Source organism: Sapajus apella, unplaced genomic scaffold (genome assembly GCF_009761245.1).
Source record: "Sapajus apella isolate SASKATOON/1434 unplaced genomic scaffold, GSC_monkey_1.0 scaffold59, whole genome shotgun sequence".
Lineage (NCBI taxonomy): Eukaryota > Metazoa > Chordata > Mammalia > Primates > Cebidae > Sapajus > Sapajus apella.
In genome coordinates, this window is record NW_022436999.1 from 1,482,241 (window position 1) to 1,501,159 (window position 18,919).

Genomic DNA, 18,919 nt, shown 5'->3' on the forward strand with positions numbered 1-18,919 from the left:
AGCTTGGAGAGAGAATCTGTGCACGTTGGCGAGGGAAAGGGTGTGGGACTTTGCATTGGAACTCACTGCTGCCGTGTCACAGCACAGCACAACACGGAGCAGAATTCTGCTGGTACCCATGGACAGAGCATTTCGATCAGCTCTGGGCCAGAGGAGAATCCTCAACCAGAGTGGGAGGAAGCAGAGTCCTAGCTGGTTCTGCCACCATCTAACCAAGGTGGCCTGGGGTCCTGAATAAATAAAAGTGGCAGTCAGGCTACAGGGACTGCAGTCCTTGAATAAGCCCTAGAACTGCGCTGGCCTAGGAGGAAGTGGACTTGGGGTGCACATGACCCCGTGTGACACCAGCTGTGGTGGAAAAGGGAGTGCCTGTACCACCAGTCCTCCAATTCCAGGCAGGGCAGCTTGGGGAGAGGCTCCTTCCACTCGGGGAAAGGAGAGGAAAGAGCACAGAGGACTTGGTCTTAAAACCTGAGTGGCAGCTCAGCCACAGGCAAATAAAGCAGGAAGAATCCTGAAGCCCTCAATTCCAGAACTTTGCTCCTGAATGGCTTTCCAGGTCCACCCAGGGGTCTGGAAGAGAAGGCCAGAAGAGAGTCTGGTGCCCTGAAGGGAAAGACCCAGACCCAGGAGGATTCACTACCTACTAATTGGCCCCTGGGCTTTAAGTAAACATTGGTGATAGCCAGGCAGTAGTCACCATGGGCCTTGGGTAGGACCCAGTACTGTGTTGTCTTCAGGTCTGAACTTGTGCAGTGCCAGCTAGGGTGGCTATGGGGGTGCTTGAATCACCTTCTCCAACTCCATGCAACCCAGCACAGAGGCAGGGTCCTTCTGAGAGGGAAGACAGTGAGACTGCCTAGCAACCCAGAGATTCTCCCTATCTTGCCCAAGCCCATCAAAGCAGTGTGTCTTGGAGTTGGTGAGAGTCATACCGTTCCTGATCTTAGGGCGCTCCCTAGTGCTGATACATCTGCAGCCACCACAAGCTTATATCACAACAATCTCATCTAAATGTGTGGAAAGCCTTCTCCAGACGGACGAGTACAAACAAGCTCAGGTTGCCAAGACTGGAATAAATACCTTACTCTCCAATGCCCAGACATTGATGAATGTGCACAGGCATCAAGAACATCCAGGAAAACACAACCTCATCAAATGAACCAAATAAGGCACCAGTGACCAACCGGAGAGTGACACAGAATTCAGACAGAGAATTCAAAATGCCTGTTGAACTTTAAGAAAGTTCAATAAACTTCAAGATACCACAGAGAAGGAATTCTGAATTCTATCAAAAATTAACAAAGAGATTGAAATAGTAATTTAAAAATAAAGAATTTTCAGAGTTGAAAAATTCAATTGACAAACTGAAAAATGTATCAGTTTCTCAACAGTGGAAGTGATCAAGCAGAAGGAAGAACTAGTGAGCTCAAAGAGAGGCTACATGAAAATACATGGTCAGGCCAGGCGCGGTGGCTCACGCCTGTAATCCCAGCACTTTGGAAGCCTGAGGTGGGTGAATCATGAGGTCAGGAGCTTAAGACCAGCCAGGCCAAGATAATGAAACCCCATCTCTACTAAAAATACAAAAATTAGCCAGGCGTGGTGGCAGGTGCCTGTAGTCCCAGCTACTCCGGAGGCTGAGGTGGAGAGTTGCTTGAACCCGGGAGGCAGAGGTTGCAGTGAGCTGAGATGGCGCCACTGCTCTCCAGCCTGGGCGACAGAGCATGACTCCAACTGAAAAAAAAATAGAGGAGAAAAAAGAAAAAAAAGGTGAATGAAACATGCCTACAAGATTTAGAAAACAGCCTCAAAAGGGTAAATCTTTTTTTTTTGAAACAAAATCTCATTCTGTCACCCAGGCTGGAGTGCAGTGGGAGTATCTTGGTTCACTGCAACCTTCACTCCTGGGTTTTCTGCTTCAGCCTCACAAGTAGCTGGGATTACAGGCGCACACCACCATGCCTGGCTAATTTTTGTATTTTTAGTAGAGATGAAGTTTCACCATGTCGGCCAGGCTGGTCTCAAACTCCTGACCTCAAGTGCTCTGTCCACCCTGGCCTCTCGAAATGCTAGGATTATAGGCGTGAGCCACTGTGCCTGTCTAGTCAAAAGGGTAAATCTAAGAGTTACTGGACCTAGAGAAAACGTAGAGAGAGAAAGAGATTGGGGCACAAAGTTTATGCAAAAGAATAACTCAATTTCCCAAACCTAGAGAAAGATATAAATATCCAGGTACAAGAAGGTCACAGAACTCCAAAAAGATTCAACCCAAATAAGACTACTTCAAGGCATATATTAATCAGACTCTCAAAGGTCAAGGATAAAGAAAGGATATCTAAAAGCAGTAAGAAAAAAGAAGGAAATAACACAAAAAGGAGCTCTAACACATCTGGCAGCAAGCTTCTCAGTGGAAACCTTACAGGCCCACAAAGTGTGGGACAACATATTGAAAGTGCTAAAGGAATATTGATTCTCCAGCTATGAGAAATGTACTACACTAATGTAAGATGATGCCAACGGGAGAAACCTGGTGAATGGTTTATGGGAACTCTATTTTTGCAACTTTTCTGTAAATAAAGAACTATTTTGATATTTAAAAAGTCCTCAGATAGGCCGGGCACGGTGGCTCACGCCTGTAATCCCAGCACTTTGTGGGCTGAGGCGAGCAGATCACTTGAGGTTGGCAGTTTGAGACCAGTCTGGCAAACATGGTGAAACCCTGTCTCTACTAAAAACACAAAAATAGCTGGGTATGGTAGTGAGCATCTGTAGTCCCAGCTACTCAGAAGGCTTAGCCAGGAGGATCGCTTCAACCTGCGAGGCAGAAGTTGCAGTGAGATGAGATCAATAAACACAGGTGCTCAAATCATCAGTTACCAGGAAAATGCAAATTAAAACCACAATGAGGGACCACTACACACCTACCAGAATGGCTAAATTAAAAAGACTTATATACTATCAAGTGCCAGAAAGGATGTGAAGCACTAGAGCTCTCATCTCATACACTGCTGGTGGGAGTGCTACTTGTTACAACCACTCTGGAAAACTACTTCAGAGGCTCTACTAAGTTGAACATATGTATGTTTTATGACACAGATATTGTATTCCTAGAAACTCAAAAGAAACACATACGTATGTGTACCAAAGGACATGTATGAGAATTCTTAGTATCAGCTGGGTGCAGTAGTACCCAGCTCACACCTGTAGTACTTTGAGAGGCCAAGGTGGATGGATCACTTGAGCTTGAGTTTGAGATCAGCCTTGGCAATATGGCGAAACCCTGTTTCTATGAAAAAATAAAGAAATTAGCCAGGTGTGGTGGTGTGTGCCTATAGTCCCGGCTACTTGGGGGGCTGAGGCAGGAGGATCGCTTAAGCTCAGGAGGTTGAGGCTGCAGTGAGCCAAGTTCACAGCACTCTACTCCAGTCGGGATGACAAAATGAGATACTGTTTCATAAAAATAAAAAGAAGAAAAAGAAAAAAAATATTCTGGGCCGGGCGCGGTGGCTCAAGCCTGTAATCCCAGCACTGTGGGAGGCCGAGGCGGGTGGATCACGAGGTCAAGAGATCGAGACCATCCTGGTCAACATGGTGAAACCCCGTCTCTACTAAAAATACAAAAATTAGCTGGGCATGGTGGCGCGTGCCTGTAATCCCAGCTACTCAGGAGGCTGTGGCAGGAGAATTGCCTGAACCCGGGAGGCGGAGGTTGCAGTGAGCCGAGATCGCGCCATTGCACTCCAGCCTGGGTAACAAGAGCGAAACTCCGTCTCAAAAAAAAAAAAAAATTCTGAATATCCCAAATTGGAAACAATCCAAATGTTCATCAACAGCAGAATGGATGAGTTCTGCTATATTCTCACAGTGTCAATATAATACAGCAATGGAGATAAATTAACGTTACCTGCAACACATGGATAAATCTTAGCAACATAATGTTGACTTAAAGACGCTGGACACAAATTAATACATGATTCCATTTATATAAAGTCTCAAAACAGACAACATAAGGCTATGATTTTCTTAAAATTTTTTTTTTTGTTTTTGAATCAGGGTCTTGCTCTGTTGCTCAGGCTGGAGTGCAGTTGTACAATCATAGCTCACTATAGCCTCAGCCTCCTGGGCTTAAGCAATTCTTCCGTCTTAGCCCCCGCTAAGTATCCAGGACTAAAAATGCTCACTGCCATGATGGGCTTACACATGTATTCTTAAAAGGATAACTGCTTAAATAAGATCAACCCCGATTCCTGGTTTTATCTGTGTATACAATGGGCTGACACTAGCTCCCAGGTGTGAAATGCCAGCACACTTCTGTTCACTAATGGTTATAATTGAGACAGCGCTACTTAATGACTGATTAGATTTAGGCACAAAGACACAAGAGAAACAAATGAACCATTCACTGGTATGACTTCCTTCTTTAATGCACACAACTCACAGCATGAAGTTGGGTCTTTAGTACACATGGCCTCTAATTCAGTGGGCCTGTGAGCATCCCCTGGGAGCTCTTCTAAAGCATAATTTCTTATGTCCCAAACCTAGGTATTTTAATAAAGGAGAAATGATGCCTGGAAGATAGGTAAAATATCCTCTAAGTGTTCACACCAACTGATACCTACTGCTCACTCATATCCTGTTGAATTATACACACTGCTATGATTCGGTCAAAATGTAGTTCCATATTGTCTAGCTGAAAAAGGTGAAGTTGTGGCAGCAATGTTTCTCAAGCCACAGAATTTGGCCTCCTGTAGGTCTCGATGTAACTGTGGAGTCCTGGGCTCACGGTAGATCTTCCAGAGCCCCAGAAATCTGTATTTTAACACACTTCCAAAGTATTCTCATGTTTTTGGGGGTTGAAGAACTACTGCATTAGCTCTTCAACTTATCCCACTCTAAAATGAGTCTGTCTCTTGGCTCAGCTGTGGGTGGGCTCCTTGCAGCTGACCAACCCACTGGCCTGAGACCACAGCAAAGGTCGTTCACCCACACACTTCACCTAAGAATCTCTGAAGTAGATTTAATTACAATACAACTAATATGAAGCTATCAGCTTCATACTTTTTAAGGGGAGCTGTGTGGCGGGGCTCTTTCATTATCCTGGAAATTTCATGTTAATTTAATAGGCTGCAATTTCATTTTACCCACAGAAAGTTAAATCTCTTCATAGGAATTATGTAAGAAGGGAATGAGCCAACAATAACCAACAAAAGGAAAAGAGCATTAGATATGACAGGAAATAATAACGGTAACATCTGTTACTTTTCTCTATGTATAAGAAGTGAGTTTAACTAAGTATGGCCAAATTGGAATCACTAGAAATTTAGTCAAGGTGTCTCTAGATCCTACATGAAGAAACTACTAACTTTAATTTTTCTATAAACTATAGGGTGCTTCTCCTTTCCTAAAAAGGAACCACCTTAGATTCTGTTTGGCCATGTCAGGATGTGAATTTTGCAAAGGAAGAGAGGATACACAAGTACATGATACCCCATATAAAAAGAGGAAAAGCAGCCAAGCGGTGGCTCATGCCTGTAATCCCAGCACTTTGGGAGCCTGAAGTGAGCGGATCACAAGGTCAGGAGATCGAGACTATCCTGGCCAACATGCTAAAATCCTGTCTCTACTAAAACACAAAAAATTAGCTGGGTGTGGTAGCATGCACCGGTAGTCCCAGCTATTCAGGAGGCTGAGGCAGGGGAATCGCTTGATCCAGGAGGCGGGGGTTGCAGTGAGCCAAGATCATGCCACTGTACTCCAAACTGTCGACAGAGTAAGGCTCCATTCAAAAAAAAAAAAAGGAAAAGAGGCAATGGGGTCACTGAGGATCTGAGACAGCCTTAATCTGTCCAAACTTCTCATCTTGATCTGATGCTCAAATGAAACCATGGCCCACATGTGCTGCAACCTGGTGATTTATGTTCCCAGCTGTGGTGAAGCTTTATAGGAGGGGATGCTAGATGACCAAACTGCAAAAAGGATGCTACTCTCACGGGTGCTGCTTTACTAGGAGGACCTACATTTATTTGCTGACTTGGCCAAGCGATGAGCCACACAGGATTGGGGAGCTTGAATATCATCAATCAAGGCCCTGAATGCTGAACTTACAAGGGCTGGGGAGATTGTTCTGAATTCCTGCATCGTTACTGAGACCAGCAATCCTGTGAAAAACATCTGCCAGCCACTGTCTGTGCTGTAGAAAGCTGCTGGTGGGAAAACTTGGAGTCATCTACTATTTGGGCATGGCACAGGGGTTTTAGACAAGCTTGGCCTGTTAAAGATGGTATTTCCAGGAAGGGGAGAGCAGCAATTAGTCACTTGTCAAACAGCTGTGGCAAAATCAGGGCAAAGGCTGAACGCTGGTCTAATACCAAGGGGAAGAGAGCTGATCAGGTTTCCTATGATTGCTTGTACAAATAACAAGCTTTTGGGTGACAGATAATGTGGAGGATAATGATTAAGGAGGACTCCTCCCACTGTGTTCAGCACTAGCCAATTCCATACTCTATCCCACAGAGTATGGAACACAATTGCAAAGACACTAATTCTAAAGGACTGGTGGGGGGAAAACAAACCAGTGAAGTAGGGATGATTAAGTTGACAAAGAAGATATCCAAGTGACTGTAGTAAAGAAAAATTGTCCATCTATAAAAGGCGTATTAGTACATGCAGAATAGAGAAATGAGTGGCTAGCTATATGCAGCAGAAGAAGCCTCAGGGATCACTGTGGACCACAAGATGAAAAGCTTGTAATGCTGAGCTATTTAATGAGGAGCTAACAAGATATCTATGAACATTATTTTGTTGGGCATAGCTGAGAAGACTGTCATGTCCAGATTTTGCATCTAAAAAGGATAAAGAAAATAAAGCACAAAGCTTGAGAAGAGAAAATATGATTACAGGATGAAACACAAAATGTACAGTTATAAGAGCCATGGAAGATACCTGATTGTTGAAAGATAAGAAACTAGAAAATTGTTAAGGCAGGTTACGTGGAGCTTCAAAAGGAAATGACAGAAAACCTTTGGTCTTAAAAGGACATTTACAGTTTGTAATGCATTTGATAATCTTTTTAATCCTCAACAAACATATAAAAATAGCCATCTAGTAGGTAGAACAGGACTTTGGTTTGGTGGTCCTAGGCTATGCTGATGTATATGACATGGTACATTGTTACCAGCTGCAGGTTTTATCCATCAGCCACTTAGTTTCTGACCTACTATCTATTGTATAGACTCTTAAAAAGCTTACTGCTGAAATGCACAGTCTGCTGACCAGTGAACTGAAAGATGCAATGGCAAGCCATCTTCAACTGTTACCATGTGCTTGTATCTGTTTAATTTGTGCACCTTAAAGTCCTACCATGTATTCCACGGCCAGTACGCCATCTCCTAGATTACAGATGATGGACAAGCCAGGTGAAATGGTACATTTGGCCACAGGCCACATAGCTGGTCAATGGTAGAGCTGAGACGTGAACCAGGGTGTTAGGCTCCAAATCTATTTTCCCTATGTTCCTCTCTCAACTTGCCTGGAGGTAGAGGGCTATACCAAATTTTCCTTCTTTCTTTTTTTCCCAAATAACCACCTTATAGTCAATAATCTATATCCAATAACCAGGTTAAGGCAAGCAGGGTCAACCACATTTTCTCATAATCTTAGATGTCAAAAATCTTCAGGTTCGGAAAACACTCAGCTCAGAAAAAAAAAGAAAAACATTTATTCTCTCTTAATTGTGTATTTAAGCTGTAGCTAGAGGAATGGAATTAAATATTGACAAGGGAGAAGACTTGTTATATACTGAAATTATTTAGAAAAGTTGTATGGGCCAGATTCAGTGGCTCATGCCTATAATTCCCGCACTCTGGGAGGCCAAGGGAAGAAAACTGCCTGAGCCCAGGAGTGTGAGACTAGCCTGGACAACATGGTGAGACCCTGTCTCTACAAAAAGATTAAAAATTAGCTGAGCAAGGTGGTGCATGCCTGTAGTCCCAGCTCCTCGAAAGGCTGAGGTAGGAGGATCACTTGAGCTCAGAAGGTCAAGGCTACAGTTAGCTGTGGTCCTACCACTGCACTCTAGCCTGAGTGTCAGAGTGAGACCCTGTCTCAAAAAATGAAAGAAAAAAAAAAAAAGAGAGAGAGAGAAAGAGAGAAAAAAAATGTTGTGGAATCTCTTGAGATTTTTTTTTTTCCTTTTTTTGTTCCTAAAAAAGCAATTCTATTAACAATACAATCCTGGTAGAATGCTTTACATATGACAAATAATGGACTCTCTGCTCTTTCTGAATTTCTTTTGTCTTATGATTTAATGACATTTGGAGAATTTTCGCTTACCGTATCAACTGAATGAATGGATTAGTTGCTTCATAGAACAAAGCAAAAAAGTGTTTTGCTGGTGAGATCTGCATCAGGCATTTGTGGCCTGACATAGGGCTCATGTTCTCAAGGTTCACTTGAAATTTCTCCCACAGTGGTTCTATTTTTCAGTTTTTGAGGTTACTAAAAGTAACTGATGCTGGATAAAATAATCACCTACCCCCAAAAGCTGGAAGAGGTGTGGCAAGATTGTTTAGGCCAGTTCACCAGTTCTGCCGTGAAACAGCAAGATAAAACATAATCATCAATGCTCCTTGTGTACATTGACACAAAGCAAATACTGTCAATTAAAATCATCCATACCCACTATCTTGGCTAAGGCAAATAGAGCCAACCACCTATCTTAAGAGAAGTTCTGGCTTTGTTATTTTACAGGTTGAAATTTCAAATTCTGAATTAGTCCGTAATATTTAGAAAAATAACCTTCTCATCTGTTAGTAACTTAAAAAAAAAAATCCAGGCAGAAGAGATTTAGAGAAGGAAATGTTACAGATAAAGACAACGGAGTAACTTTTAAACAAAGATGAAGGCATATTTTTCATGTACATAGGATGCCAATGAGGGTGCCGAGAACAAAATTTACACATATCAGGGCATACACAGAGGCACACAGACAGCCTAGTGTGCCAGAGTAGCCTGAGGTAGTCCTAACGCTCAATGTAAACCACACGTAAGAAGTCTTTCTTTTCCTCAACTCTCAAGAAACATATAGCTTTTGTGGCATGAACATTTAACTCACTAGGTCAACCAGCAAAAGCACATTCATGACAACTGTATTGACAACTGTGGGCAGGCGTTTTTCTTGGTCTTTAACCAGCTCCTCTAGTGATAATGTCAGACACTGACCAACATATATCTAGATCCTGACTGATATTTGCATGTAAGCTGTTCTAAAGTTCCTCGCCATATTTTGCAGAGTTTAAAAACTTTTATGTAGACACGACTTTACTAAGACTTCATGCTACACAAGGACTCTATGTACCCTCTCATACCTACAACAATAAGCACTGTAGCTCTGTGCACATACTGATGCATCTGTACAATAACCTTCAAAATAGTGGTTTTCTAAGAGCCAGGAGTTGAGGATTTATGTGACTTTTGAACTGGTTTACTGAGTCATCAGGCAAAAAACGTAAAGGAAAAGTTATTCTTTCTCTTTTTTTTGAGACAGCGTCTCACTATGTTGCCCAGGTTGACCTCTAACTCCTGGGCACAAATGACCTCTCTGCGTCAGCCTCCTGAGCAGCTGAGACTATAGGTGCATGTCATCGTACTCAGCTAGTTATTCCTATTTGCTCACTGGCATGTATTGAGTATCAGCCTATTATGTTCATGCTGGTACAGCCTATGCAAATAGGATGAAAGTATTGGGTAAAAAATCCTCTTGTACTGGATGGCAGTAAAAAGGTATATGTGATCACACAAGTGGGTACTAATTGGCTATAGGTGTCTGAGAGGGCCTTAGGGAAGCAACAGGAAGCCAGTTTTGAGACTGGGACAATGACTGGCTAACAAGCGTGGACACCAAAACAAGTCAGGTCAGTCAGTTACAGAAGAGATGTATATGTGCAAGCATGAGGTGGGTTTTTTAGCTTTCTCGTGTGTGGCCTTAAAATTAAGCTCCAACATCAGAAATAGCATTGGTCAGTAGGACTGGAGCATTTTATACTAACTGAGGAGGTCCTTGGTTGCCACGCAAACTGGCACTGTCTCCTGCCAAGGCCAGAACCCTAAGAAGAAAATGAATGCTGCTGGCAAGAATGTCTTTAAATTACTACTATCTTCACCTCACCTATGTTTACCACTAATCATTTTTTTTAGTGGTTCATTTTAAGATCTGAAAGTTAAACAGCCATTACCAAAAAATAAAATAAAATAAATTTTCTCCCTAAATTTCCAAGCTTCCTAAAGATACACATATATTCTAGGGACCAATAATTTAGAGCAATTAATAGACTTTTTATTATAGAAAGTTATCAGTGTGTATGGCTTCTTTTAATGACATTCAAAAATAACAACTCTATGTAATTACCAACCTGTATTAATGTAGCCCTCATGAGGAGCTACAAGAAATCTACATGATCATCAAGAGGGAGACTAGAGGACAGAGGAGGTAGGAATGGAGCCCAGCCAGAAAGATGCAGTGAAACTTAATCACTGTAATTTGGATTTTGTCGCTGAGTCCCAGGTACAAGCTCTTTTAAGCACTATCAAGACATCTCTACATTAATTGCTGTTGCCGTGATTTTAGTTTTTCTATAGCAATGTGCATTTGGTGGCTAAGTCCCCTTTCCTCCAGAAAAGGCAGGCTGCTAAAGCTTTGATTGTCCAACTCACTCTGCCAAGATCAACATACCAAAGTCTCAAAACATCCCTACTTACCAGAGCTTAGAAATGAATGTGACTCAACAACTGAGTGGGTGAGAAGCTCTGCCACCCTCCCTGAAAGGCCACATTCTTCTCTTCTCTATTAAGTTTGACTTTCAATAGGAGAGTTATTTCTAAAGGGTGATTTCAATGATTCTGCATTCTTCCAGTTAGAAGCAGAAAATGTAGATAATCCTTTGAAGCCTTCAGGCAGCTCCAGTCAGCACATTCAGATATATAAACCCAGGTGCTTTTTTCCAGGCAGTTTTGTTGATCCCCTGGGATTTGTTAGATAATGGCATGGCTGCACATTCTGTGCTTTGCTTTCAGGGGCCCAGCTGTGTCCAACCTCACTCCATGGTGATGCCATTTGAGATAAGATCTCTATTATCAACTTTCTTCTGCTATCACATTAGACCAGAGATACATCTTCAGATGGAAGACCATTCTTAAAAAAAGGTGTCTTACTTTTAAAATGGAGAATTGAAAACCAAAGAAACAGGAGTCAAACTAAACTTAAAAATCAGACAGAAACTGTTCAGATCTGCAAAAATGTTCTAAGTCAATGCACAATCTACTGAGATGTGCCAAGAACAGCCAGCAAGTGTCATCATTCTGTCCTATGTGATTCTGTCTATATGGTTATGGCATCTGAAGCCCACTTCCTGTTCTACTTTGCCAAACACATTTCTTATAGCATTTGCATCAAACAATCTACTTTCTGAATTGTGGAACGGAATATATAGTACTCAAAAATACGAAGACTACTTTCCCAATTTCATTTTGCTTGGGGGCCATGGAGTTTCCAGACCTATCACCATCATTTTGAAATCTGCAATGTGGTAGCAGTAAACAGAAACAAAACTCGTGGAAGGCTTCATACCATAGGGCCTAAAACTTTAAATGAAGGGAAGCTCAATCATCAGTAACAACAGTGAGTCCATGAGAAAATGGAATACTTAGCTGGGCAAGTGAAAGGAACCTAAATTAAGTAGAGGATGTCCTCTCTCCTTAAGGTTACAGGGGCATACTGACAGATTATGTGCCTGGATTTCCAATTGAAAAATAAAAACTAAATTAAGCCTCTCTATTATTTTTCGTTTTTTTAGACAGAGTTTCACTCTGTCACCCAGGCTAGAGTGCAGTGGTGTGATCTTGGCTCACTGCAACCTCTGCCTCTTGGGTTCAAGCGATTCTTCTGCCTCAGCCTCCCGAGTAGCTGGGATTACGGATGTCATGTCCGGCTAATTTCTATACTTTTAGTAGAGATGGGGTTTCACCATGTTGGCTAAGCTGGTCTTGAACTCCTGATCTCAAGTGATCTGCCTGCCTCAGCCTCCCAAAGTGTTGGGATTACAGGCATGAGCCACCACGCCCAGCCTCTACTATTTTTCTTGAGGTCAAAATCATAACAGACCCAGAAGACAGCAAGGTTAGATGCTCTCACACATTGATCAATGACTGACAGCAATCAAAGGTAAAAGGAGAAACCACACAGAGATTAACAGGCCTAAAAAGACAGTGATGGAATGCTTCCTTTTCATATGGAAGAATCTTGTCACATTTGGGATTTTAGGCTCGAATCAAGAGAATGACAAATGGTATTTATTTTATCTAGAGATGTGATCTCCAAGGATACAAAGGAATGTGTACTTTCCTATTTTGAAACATGTGTCTAGTTTTAGCTACATGTTTCTGTTGGACATCCCCCACTCTCAACACATGCTGTCAGGAGCCAATTACTAAAAAAAAGTTACCATGCAAATATCAGGTAAGTGAGGTTCTAAAATAGAAAGGTATGTAAAGGACATGCTTTTGTATGGAAACAATACTCTGTTACTCAGAAAAGACCCCTTTCTTTTAAAACTATGGTCAATATTTTAAAAACATAGTCTTCAAAGCTTGTCCCAGTATATATTCTCCATCAGTCACCAAAAGCCAACATTATAAAATTACAAATTTCCTCTCAAATTGTGGTAGCCAGGAAAATTAAAAAAAAAATCAAATCCAACTTTAAAAAGAATAAATCTGCAAAATTTTATCGGTTTAAAATAATGCACTAAAATGGCAGGATTAAAGTATTTTGAAGGCAAATAAAAGGCATTAAACATAAAAATAACTGTCACTGCAGAAAAGCCTCCTTTCCTTATATACTACTGAGCAAAGTAAAGTGGGATAAGGCTAGGAAACTGGGCTTAGGTCTCGGCTGAGCATCAGAGAGACAGTGGGGAGGGCGGTTACCTTGTGTGGGAAGCAGCATCATTTATACTGAAGGTGCTGTTCTCCCTTGTCAGAGGGCTCGAGCCAGCTTGGCTCTTGCTGTGTATGTCTAAGCTCAGGGAAGACTCTGTTTTCCGGTCCAGGCCATGGCTCTCTGTCTCCAAAGTCCGATCTGCCATGGAGATTACTTCACTGGAGCTGTGCCACAGGGGTGGCACTTTCTCCTTGCCTGGCCCTGAGCGAGGTGACGATGTGGCAGCCCCCAGGGAGGCTGTGCTGCCGTGGCTGGGGCCATAAGAGGTGGTGTCAATGCCACTGTCAGCAGAGGTGCCTTGCAGATAGTTATAGCTGTTGAGTTCGGATTCCGTGCGGTCCCCATCGTACCACTTCTCATCACTATGGGCACTCGACGCATTGCTGGAGAGAGTATTGCTACTGGAGTGGCTCGAGTAGTGGCTATCAGACTGCAAAGAAAGCAGGATTTATTTAAGTGTAAAGTTTTTCCTCCTGAACAACAAGATAACAGAAATGACATTGTGATTAGTTTCTAGTTTGAGGCTCTGAAGGCCTAAAAGTTCCAATAATGACAAGTCAAAGTAAGACAGGGAACCTATGTGATTCCGGTCCATTTAGCAGTGTCCATGGCAAAGAGTCCTGGAAATGTGCTTTTTGTTTTTCAATCTATTTTTCATTATTTGACTTATGCTAAAGTATCAATACTATTGAGTTATTTGAGTCAGGAAGAAATCTAAATTGTTATTAAAGTTTTAATAACCTAGAAAGGAAATGATATTTCCAAAGGGTTTATAACTAGAATGCATGCTAATTCTAAAAGACTTATTTGTTCAGAGTAAATAGAAGGCTGAATATAAGACTTATTTCTAGAGAGATCTGTTTCCCCAATTAGCCTGTGTTTAGAAGACAGCCTTTTAAGACATGCTTTGAGGTAAAATTTATACAAGATAATTCAATGGGAAAAAATTAGTTTTATTATGAAATGATAGTGAGACAACTGAATATTCACATGCAAAAAAGAATAAAGTTGGAACACTGGCTCATGCCTATAGTCCCAGCACTTTGGGAGGCCAAGGCAGGTAGATTGCTTCAGCTCAGGAGTTCAAGACCAGCTTGGGTAACAGCAAAACCCCATTTCTACAAAAAATACAAAAAGTAGCCAGGCGTAGTGGCGCCCGCCTATAGTCCCAGTTATATGGGAGGCTGAGATGGGAGGATTGCTTGAGCCCGGGAGGTTGAGGCTATAGTGAGCCGAGATCATGCCACTGCACTGCACTCCAGCCTGGGTGACAGAGACAGAGCAAGACCTTGTCTTAAAATAAAAAAAAAAAAAGAATAAAGTTAGATCCTTACCACATAGAAAAAGAAACTCACAAATGATCACAGATCTAAATGTAAGAGCCAAAGCTATAAAACTCTTAGAAGAAAACATATGTTTAAGTCTTCAGGACCTCTGGTTATAAAAGTTTCTTAGATATGACAACAAAAGCACATGAAACAAATGGAAAAAATAAAATGAACTTCAAAAAATTTAAAACTCTTATGCTTCAAATAACCCAATTAAACAATGAGCAAAAGATCTGAAGACATCTATAAAAAAAAAAAAAAGTCCAACAAGCACATCAAAAAATACTCAATACCATTAGTTATTAGGGAAATGCGAATCAAAACCACAATGAGATACCTTTGGCTATAATCAAAAAGGCAGATAATAATGAATGTTGGCATTGTTGGGAAAGTAAAATGGGGTGGTCACTGTGGGAAAACAGTTTCAATTCTACTGTTGGTATTTATCCGAGAGAAATGAAAATGCGCTCACATAAAAACCTGTACATGAATGTTTACAGCCAAATATTTAGAACGGTCAAAAAGTAAAACAAATAAAACATATGAATGCCCACAAACCAATACATGGATTAAAAAATAGGGTATATCCATACAATGGAATATTATTCAGCCATGAAAATGAGTAAAATACTGATTCATGTTACAACATGGATGAATCTCGGGAACATTATAATCAGTGAAAGAATCAGGCTCAAAAGGCCACATATTGTATAATTTCATTTATATGAAATGTCCAGAGTAGGCAAATCCAGAAAGAGAAACAGGTGACTGTCTAGGTCGTAGAGGGGATGACAAGCAGTTGGTGGTGGTGATGAAAATGCTCAGGAATCAGGTGGTGCTGGCTGCACAACTCTGTGAATACGCTGCTAAAAACCACTCAATTGTATACTTCAAATGAATAACTACTATGGTATGTGAATTATATCTCAATTTAAACAGTATATAGAACTCTTTCTATATGCTGGCTTAGATGCTTAGAATATTTCATAGCATTTTCCAAAGAAATAAGAATTTAAAAGATGTCTGAATAAAATAATATTTTAAATTACAGGGAGGCAGGAAGTCCAGGTGCTTGCTGGAGATTAAGAAAAGAGGAGAGAAGGAACTCTGTGTATGTGTGTGTCTGTGTCTTTTGGTGGAGAAAGGAGGAGGCTCTTCATTGGCTAAAGGGAGGGGCAGGATGCCAGTTTCTTTCTTTCTTTTTTTTTTTTTTGATGGAGTCTTGCTCTGTTGGCCAGGCTGGAATGCAGTGGCATGATCTCACTGCAACCTCTGTTTTACGGGTTCAAGCAATTCTCCTGCCTCAGCCTCCCAAGTAGCTGGGATTACAGGCAGGTGCCACCACACCTGGCTAATTTCTTGCATTTTTAGTAGAGACAGAGTTTCATCATGTTGGCCAGGCTGGTCTTGAACTCTTGACCTCAAGCGATCCACCCACCTCGGCCTCCCAATGTGCTAGAATTATAGGTGTGAGCCACTGCACCCAGCCGCCAGTTTCATCTCAAAGTGAAACATCTCTTCCCCTTGAAAAAAGAAATCAATCCCAGTTATTCTGTTGGTGTTACTCAAGTTTTTCTCAATAACAACTTACATTAAGCCTTCATTTATTCTTAATAGGGCAGAACTTCTTTAGCTCCAGACCTGTGCTGTGGAATCTTGTGACCCTTAGTCACATGTGGCTACTGAGTACTTTTAACGTGGCTGGTTTGAACTGAGATGTACCAAGAGTGTAAAGTACATAATCCATTTCTACAGAAACAATGCGAACCATATATGTAATTTTAAATTTCCTAGTAGCCAAATTTTAAAAAGTAGAAAAGAAACTGGGGAAATTAATTTTAATAGTATATTTTCTCTAGCCCAACCTGTCCAAAATATTATTTTACCATGTAATCATTATAAAAATTATTAATGAGAAAGGGGAAATTTACAAATTGATTGGGATAATCTATCATTTATAAGTAGAAGAGTGACAATATTACACTGTCACTACTTGCCTCAGTAAATATTTTCCTCATAGGAAGATCTTCCCTGGTGAATCTTTCTCTTCAGAACAAAGTGCACAGCATGCTTACCATCTCTGTTGTTTTTTTTAGCTTTAATATTCATTTTTCTTTTTTTTTTTTTTTTTTTTGAGACGGAGTTTCACTCATGTTACCCAGGCTGGAGTGCAATGGCGCGATCTCGGCTCACTGCAGCCTCCGCCTCCTGGGTTCAGGCAATTCTCCTGCCTCAGCATCCTGAGTAGCTGGGATTACAGGCACGCGCCACCATGCCCAGCTAATTTTTTGTATTTTTAGTGGAGACGGGGTTTCACCATGTTGACCAGGATGGTCTCGATCTCTTGACCTCGTGATCCACCCGCCTCGGCCTCCCACAGTGCTGGGATTACAGGCTTGAGCCACCGCGCCCGGCCTTAATATTCATTTTTCTACCATAAAACTTACATGTATCTCTCATTAAAAGTTCTCTGGGCATCCTCCATACTGAATTAGTAAGTATGAAATAGAGTATTTCCTCATTCCATAGAATGAAGTGAGTATAAACATACACATTCCAGTGAACAGACACACCAAGGAAATCAACAGCATGGGGAGGGTGTCCTGTCCCAACAGAGGCATCAGGTGAAAAAAGTGAGAAAAAAAGAGTAAGAGAGGGGTTGGAGAATGATAACCTCTTATTCCCAATTTTACCTGTAAGTGAAAAGGAATTGTGTATTACTATAGCAAAAGGATGAAATGTGTATGGCTATGAAAGATAAGCAGTAGAGGAGGCATAGGGGAAGCTGTCTGCCTGCCTCTTATACCTCCTCTACTGTAGCAGTATCAAAGATATGGTTAGAGCATCAGTCCTGCTGGAGTCCTCTCACGGTTGGAGCAGGACTGACAATCCAACCATATCTCATGCTTGCAACTGTGTAAGCAAATAAAATCAACTTCTAACCCAGTTTCATTCTTAACATTTCACGATTGTTAGTGACTGAATCAGATGACCAGACCTGTGGGGGTGGCAGAAGCACAGCAATAAGGAGTCATAATTTATCTCCAAGCAATCTAGAGGCCATGGTAGCAGCAGAAACCGCAAGGCCATGGCATCAAACGACCACCCTTTGCCCGAATGATTTCCTCTTTGGCCATGCAGAGGAAAGAGCAGAGCATTTCAGTGCAAGGAAGGTACATTGCTAGGAATCTAATATTTTTTAAGTTTACAGTTAACTTACATGCCCTTGTTTGTTTGGAGACAAATGAACCACTGGATCCTGCCGCATTAATCTCCCACTGGGGCTCTCTCGGAAAGCTGGCAGTACCTTTGATACTGCTGGGAGATGGCATGTTGGCTCTGGAATACAGCATAGGACATTATGGTGCAGGCACCAAGCAGAAACAAGCACATGGTGACAAATGAAGATGGCTTGCCATTGCATCTTTCAGTTCACTGACCAGTGAACTCTGCATTTCAGCAGTAAGCTTGTTAAGAGTCTATATGATAGACAGCAGGTCAGAAATTTAAGTGGCTGATGGATAAAGCTTGCAGCTGGTGACAACTTGTCACATCATACACATTAGCATTGCCAAGTACCACCAAACCAAAGGCCACGAACAATGCAGCAAAGTTCTGAATGAGCTTTTGGTTTGGGGGAAAATTCAGATTATATGAATTAAATTTATGAAATTCATTCGTTGCCAAGTGTGGCTAACCTAGCTTGGTCTACATTACCTAGACAGGCATGGATGCAATCACGTGTTACTTACCATGACACTTTGGAAATATTTTACCTGTATATTCATGCTGCTCGAGGACAAAAGAATTGAAATCCTGAGGTCCTCTATAACTGTAAGCTGAGCACAACAGAAAAGACACACAGCAACTAGTTTACTTAAAACAATTGCTTCCTTTTGGACTCCAAGCTGGCGTTCAAGATGGGTTCCAAAAGTGAGAGATAAGGAATTTATCCTCCATAACACTACTATAGCTAATAGCAAGAATCCTGGGCCTTTGCAACACCCTTCCTAACATGTAGAGGACAGGGCAAAATAATCCTTGACTCTCAACCATTTCCAAAAGCAGAGGCAGAAAAGCAAACATCCATAAAGATAAGTGAGCCAATTCAGTAAGTTACACTCCTGTCTCCACTGCCTGGAGGGTACTTGTTGATAATACACTGATACCTAACCAATAAAAACCTCATAAACATTCTCAATCAGTGCAAGTCATTAGAGAATGCTATTCTTATAAACTGAGTAGAGAAAGGTCAGCCCATTATATACTGAATATCGGGTACTGGGTAATAAAAAATGCAACAAATATTTTTCTTGACTTCTCCCTGGAATGGCTTCTACCAGCTAAGCCTTCTGATTCCTTCTGATGTGCCAATTAGGAAAGGCTGGGTTATTTTCCTGGAATGCTGGGATATCAAAAATTATTTTAATATTTTATTTGAAGGGTTGGATTTTCAATGGTGAAAGGCCACCACTTGGACCTCTTGTACAGTGGTGAAAAGACTTCTCTGGCAGGCTTCAGGGGTATCTTATTTTTTAAAAAGGTATACCTTACAAAAAAGATGAACAACTATGTTTTAAAAATTCATCTACAT

The 18,919-nt window shown here is 41.4% G+C and overlaps 1 protein-coding gene across 16 annotated transcripts in view; it reads right to left on the bottom strand.

Moving 5' to 3' along the window:
* Positions 1 to 18,919, bottom strand: part of SIPA1L1 (signal induced proliferation associated 1 like 1) — a 398,250-nt gene that overhangs the window by 19,184 nt on the left and 360,147 nt on the right. For 14 of the 16 annotated variants that reach the window (XM_032245719.1, XM_032245716.1, XM_032245723.1 and 11 more), the window contains 3 exons: positions 18,102 to 18,164; positions 17,546 to 17,664; positions 12,985 to 13,427 (listed from right to left, as the gene is read on the bottom strand). In XM_032245719.1, the coding sequence (XP_032101610.1) occupies positions 12,985 to 13,427; positions 17,546 to 17,664; positions 18,102 to 18,164 (625 nt within the window). The remainder of the gene's footprint in view (positions 1 to 12,984; positions 13,428 to 17,545; positions 17,665 to 18,101; positions 18,165 to 18,919) is intronic. The other 2 variants (XM_032245726.1, XM_032245727.1) reach the window with 1 other exon arrangement.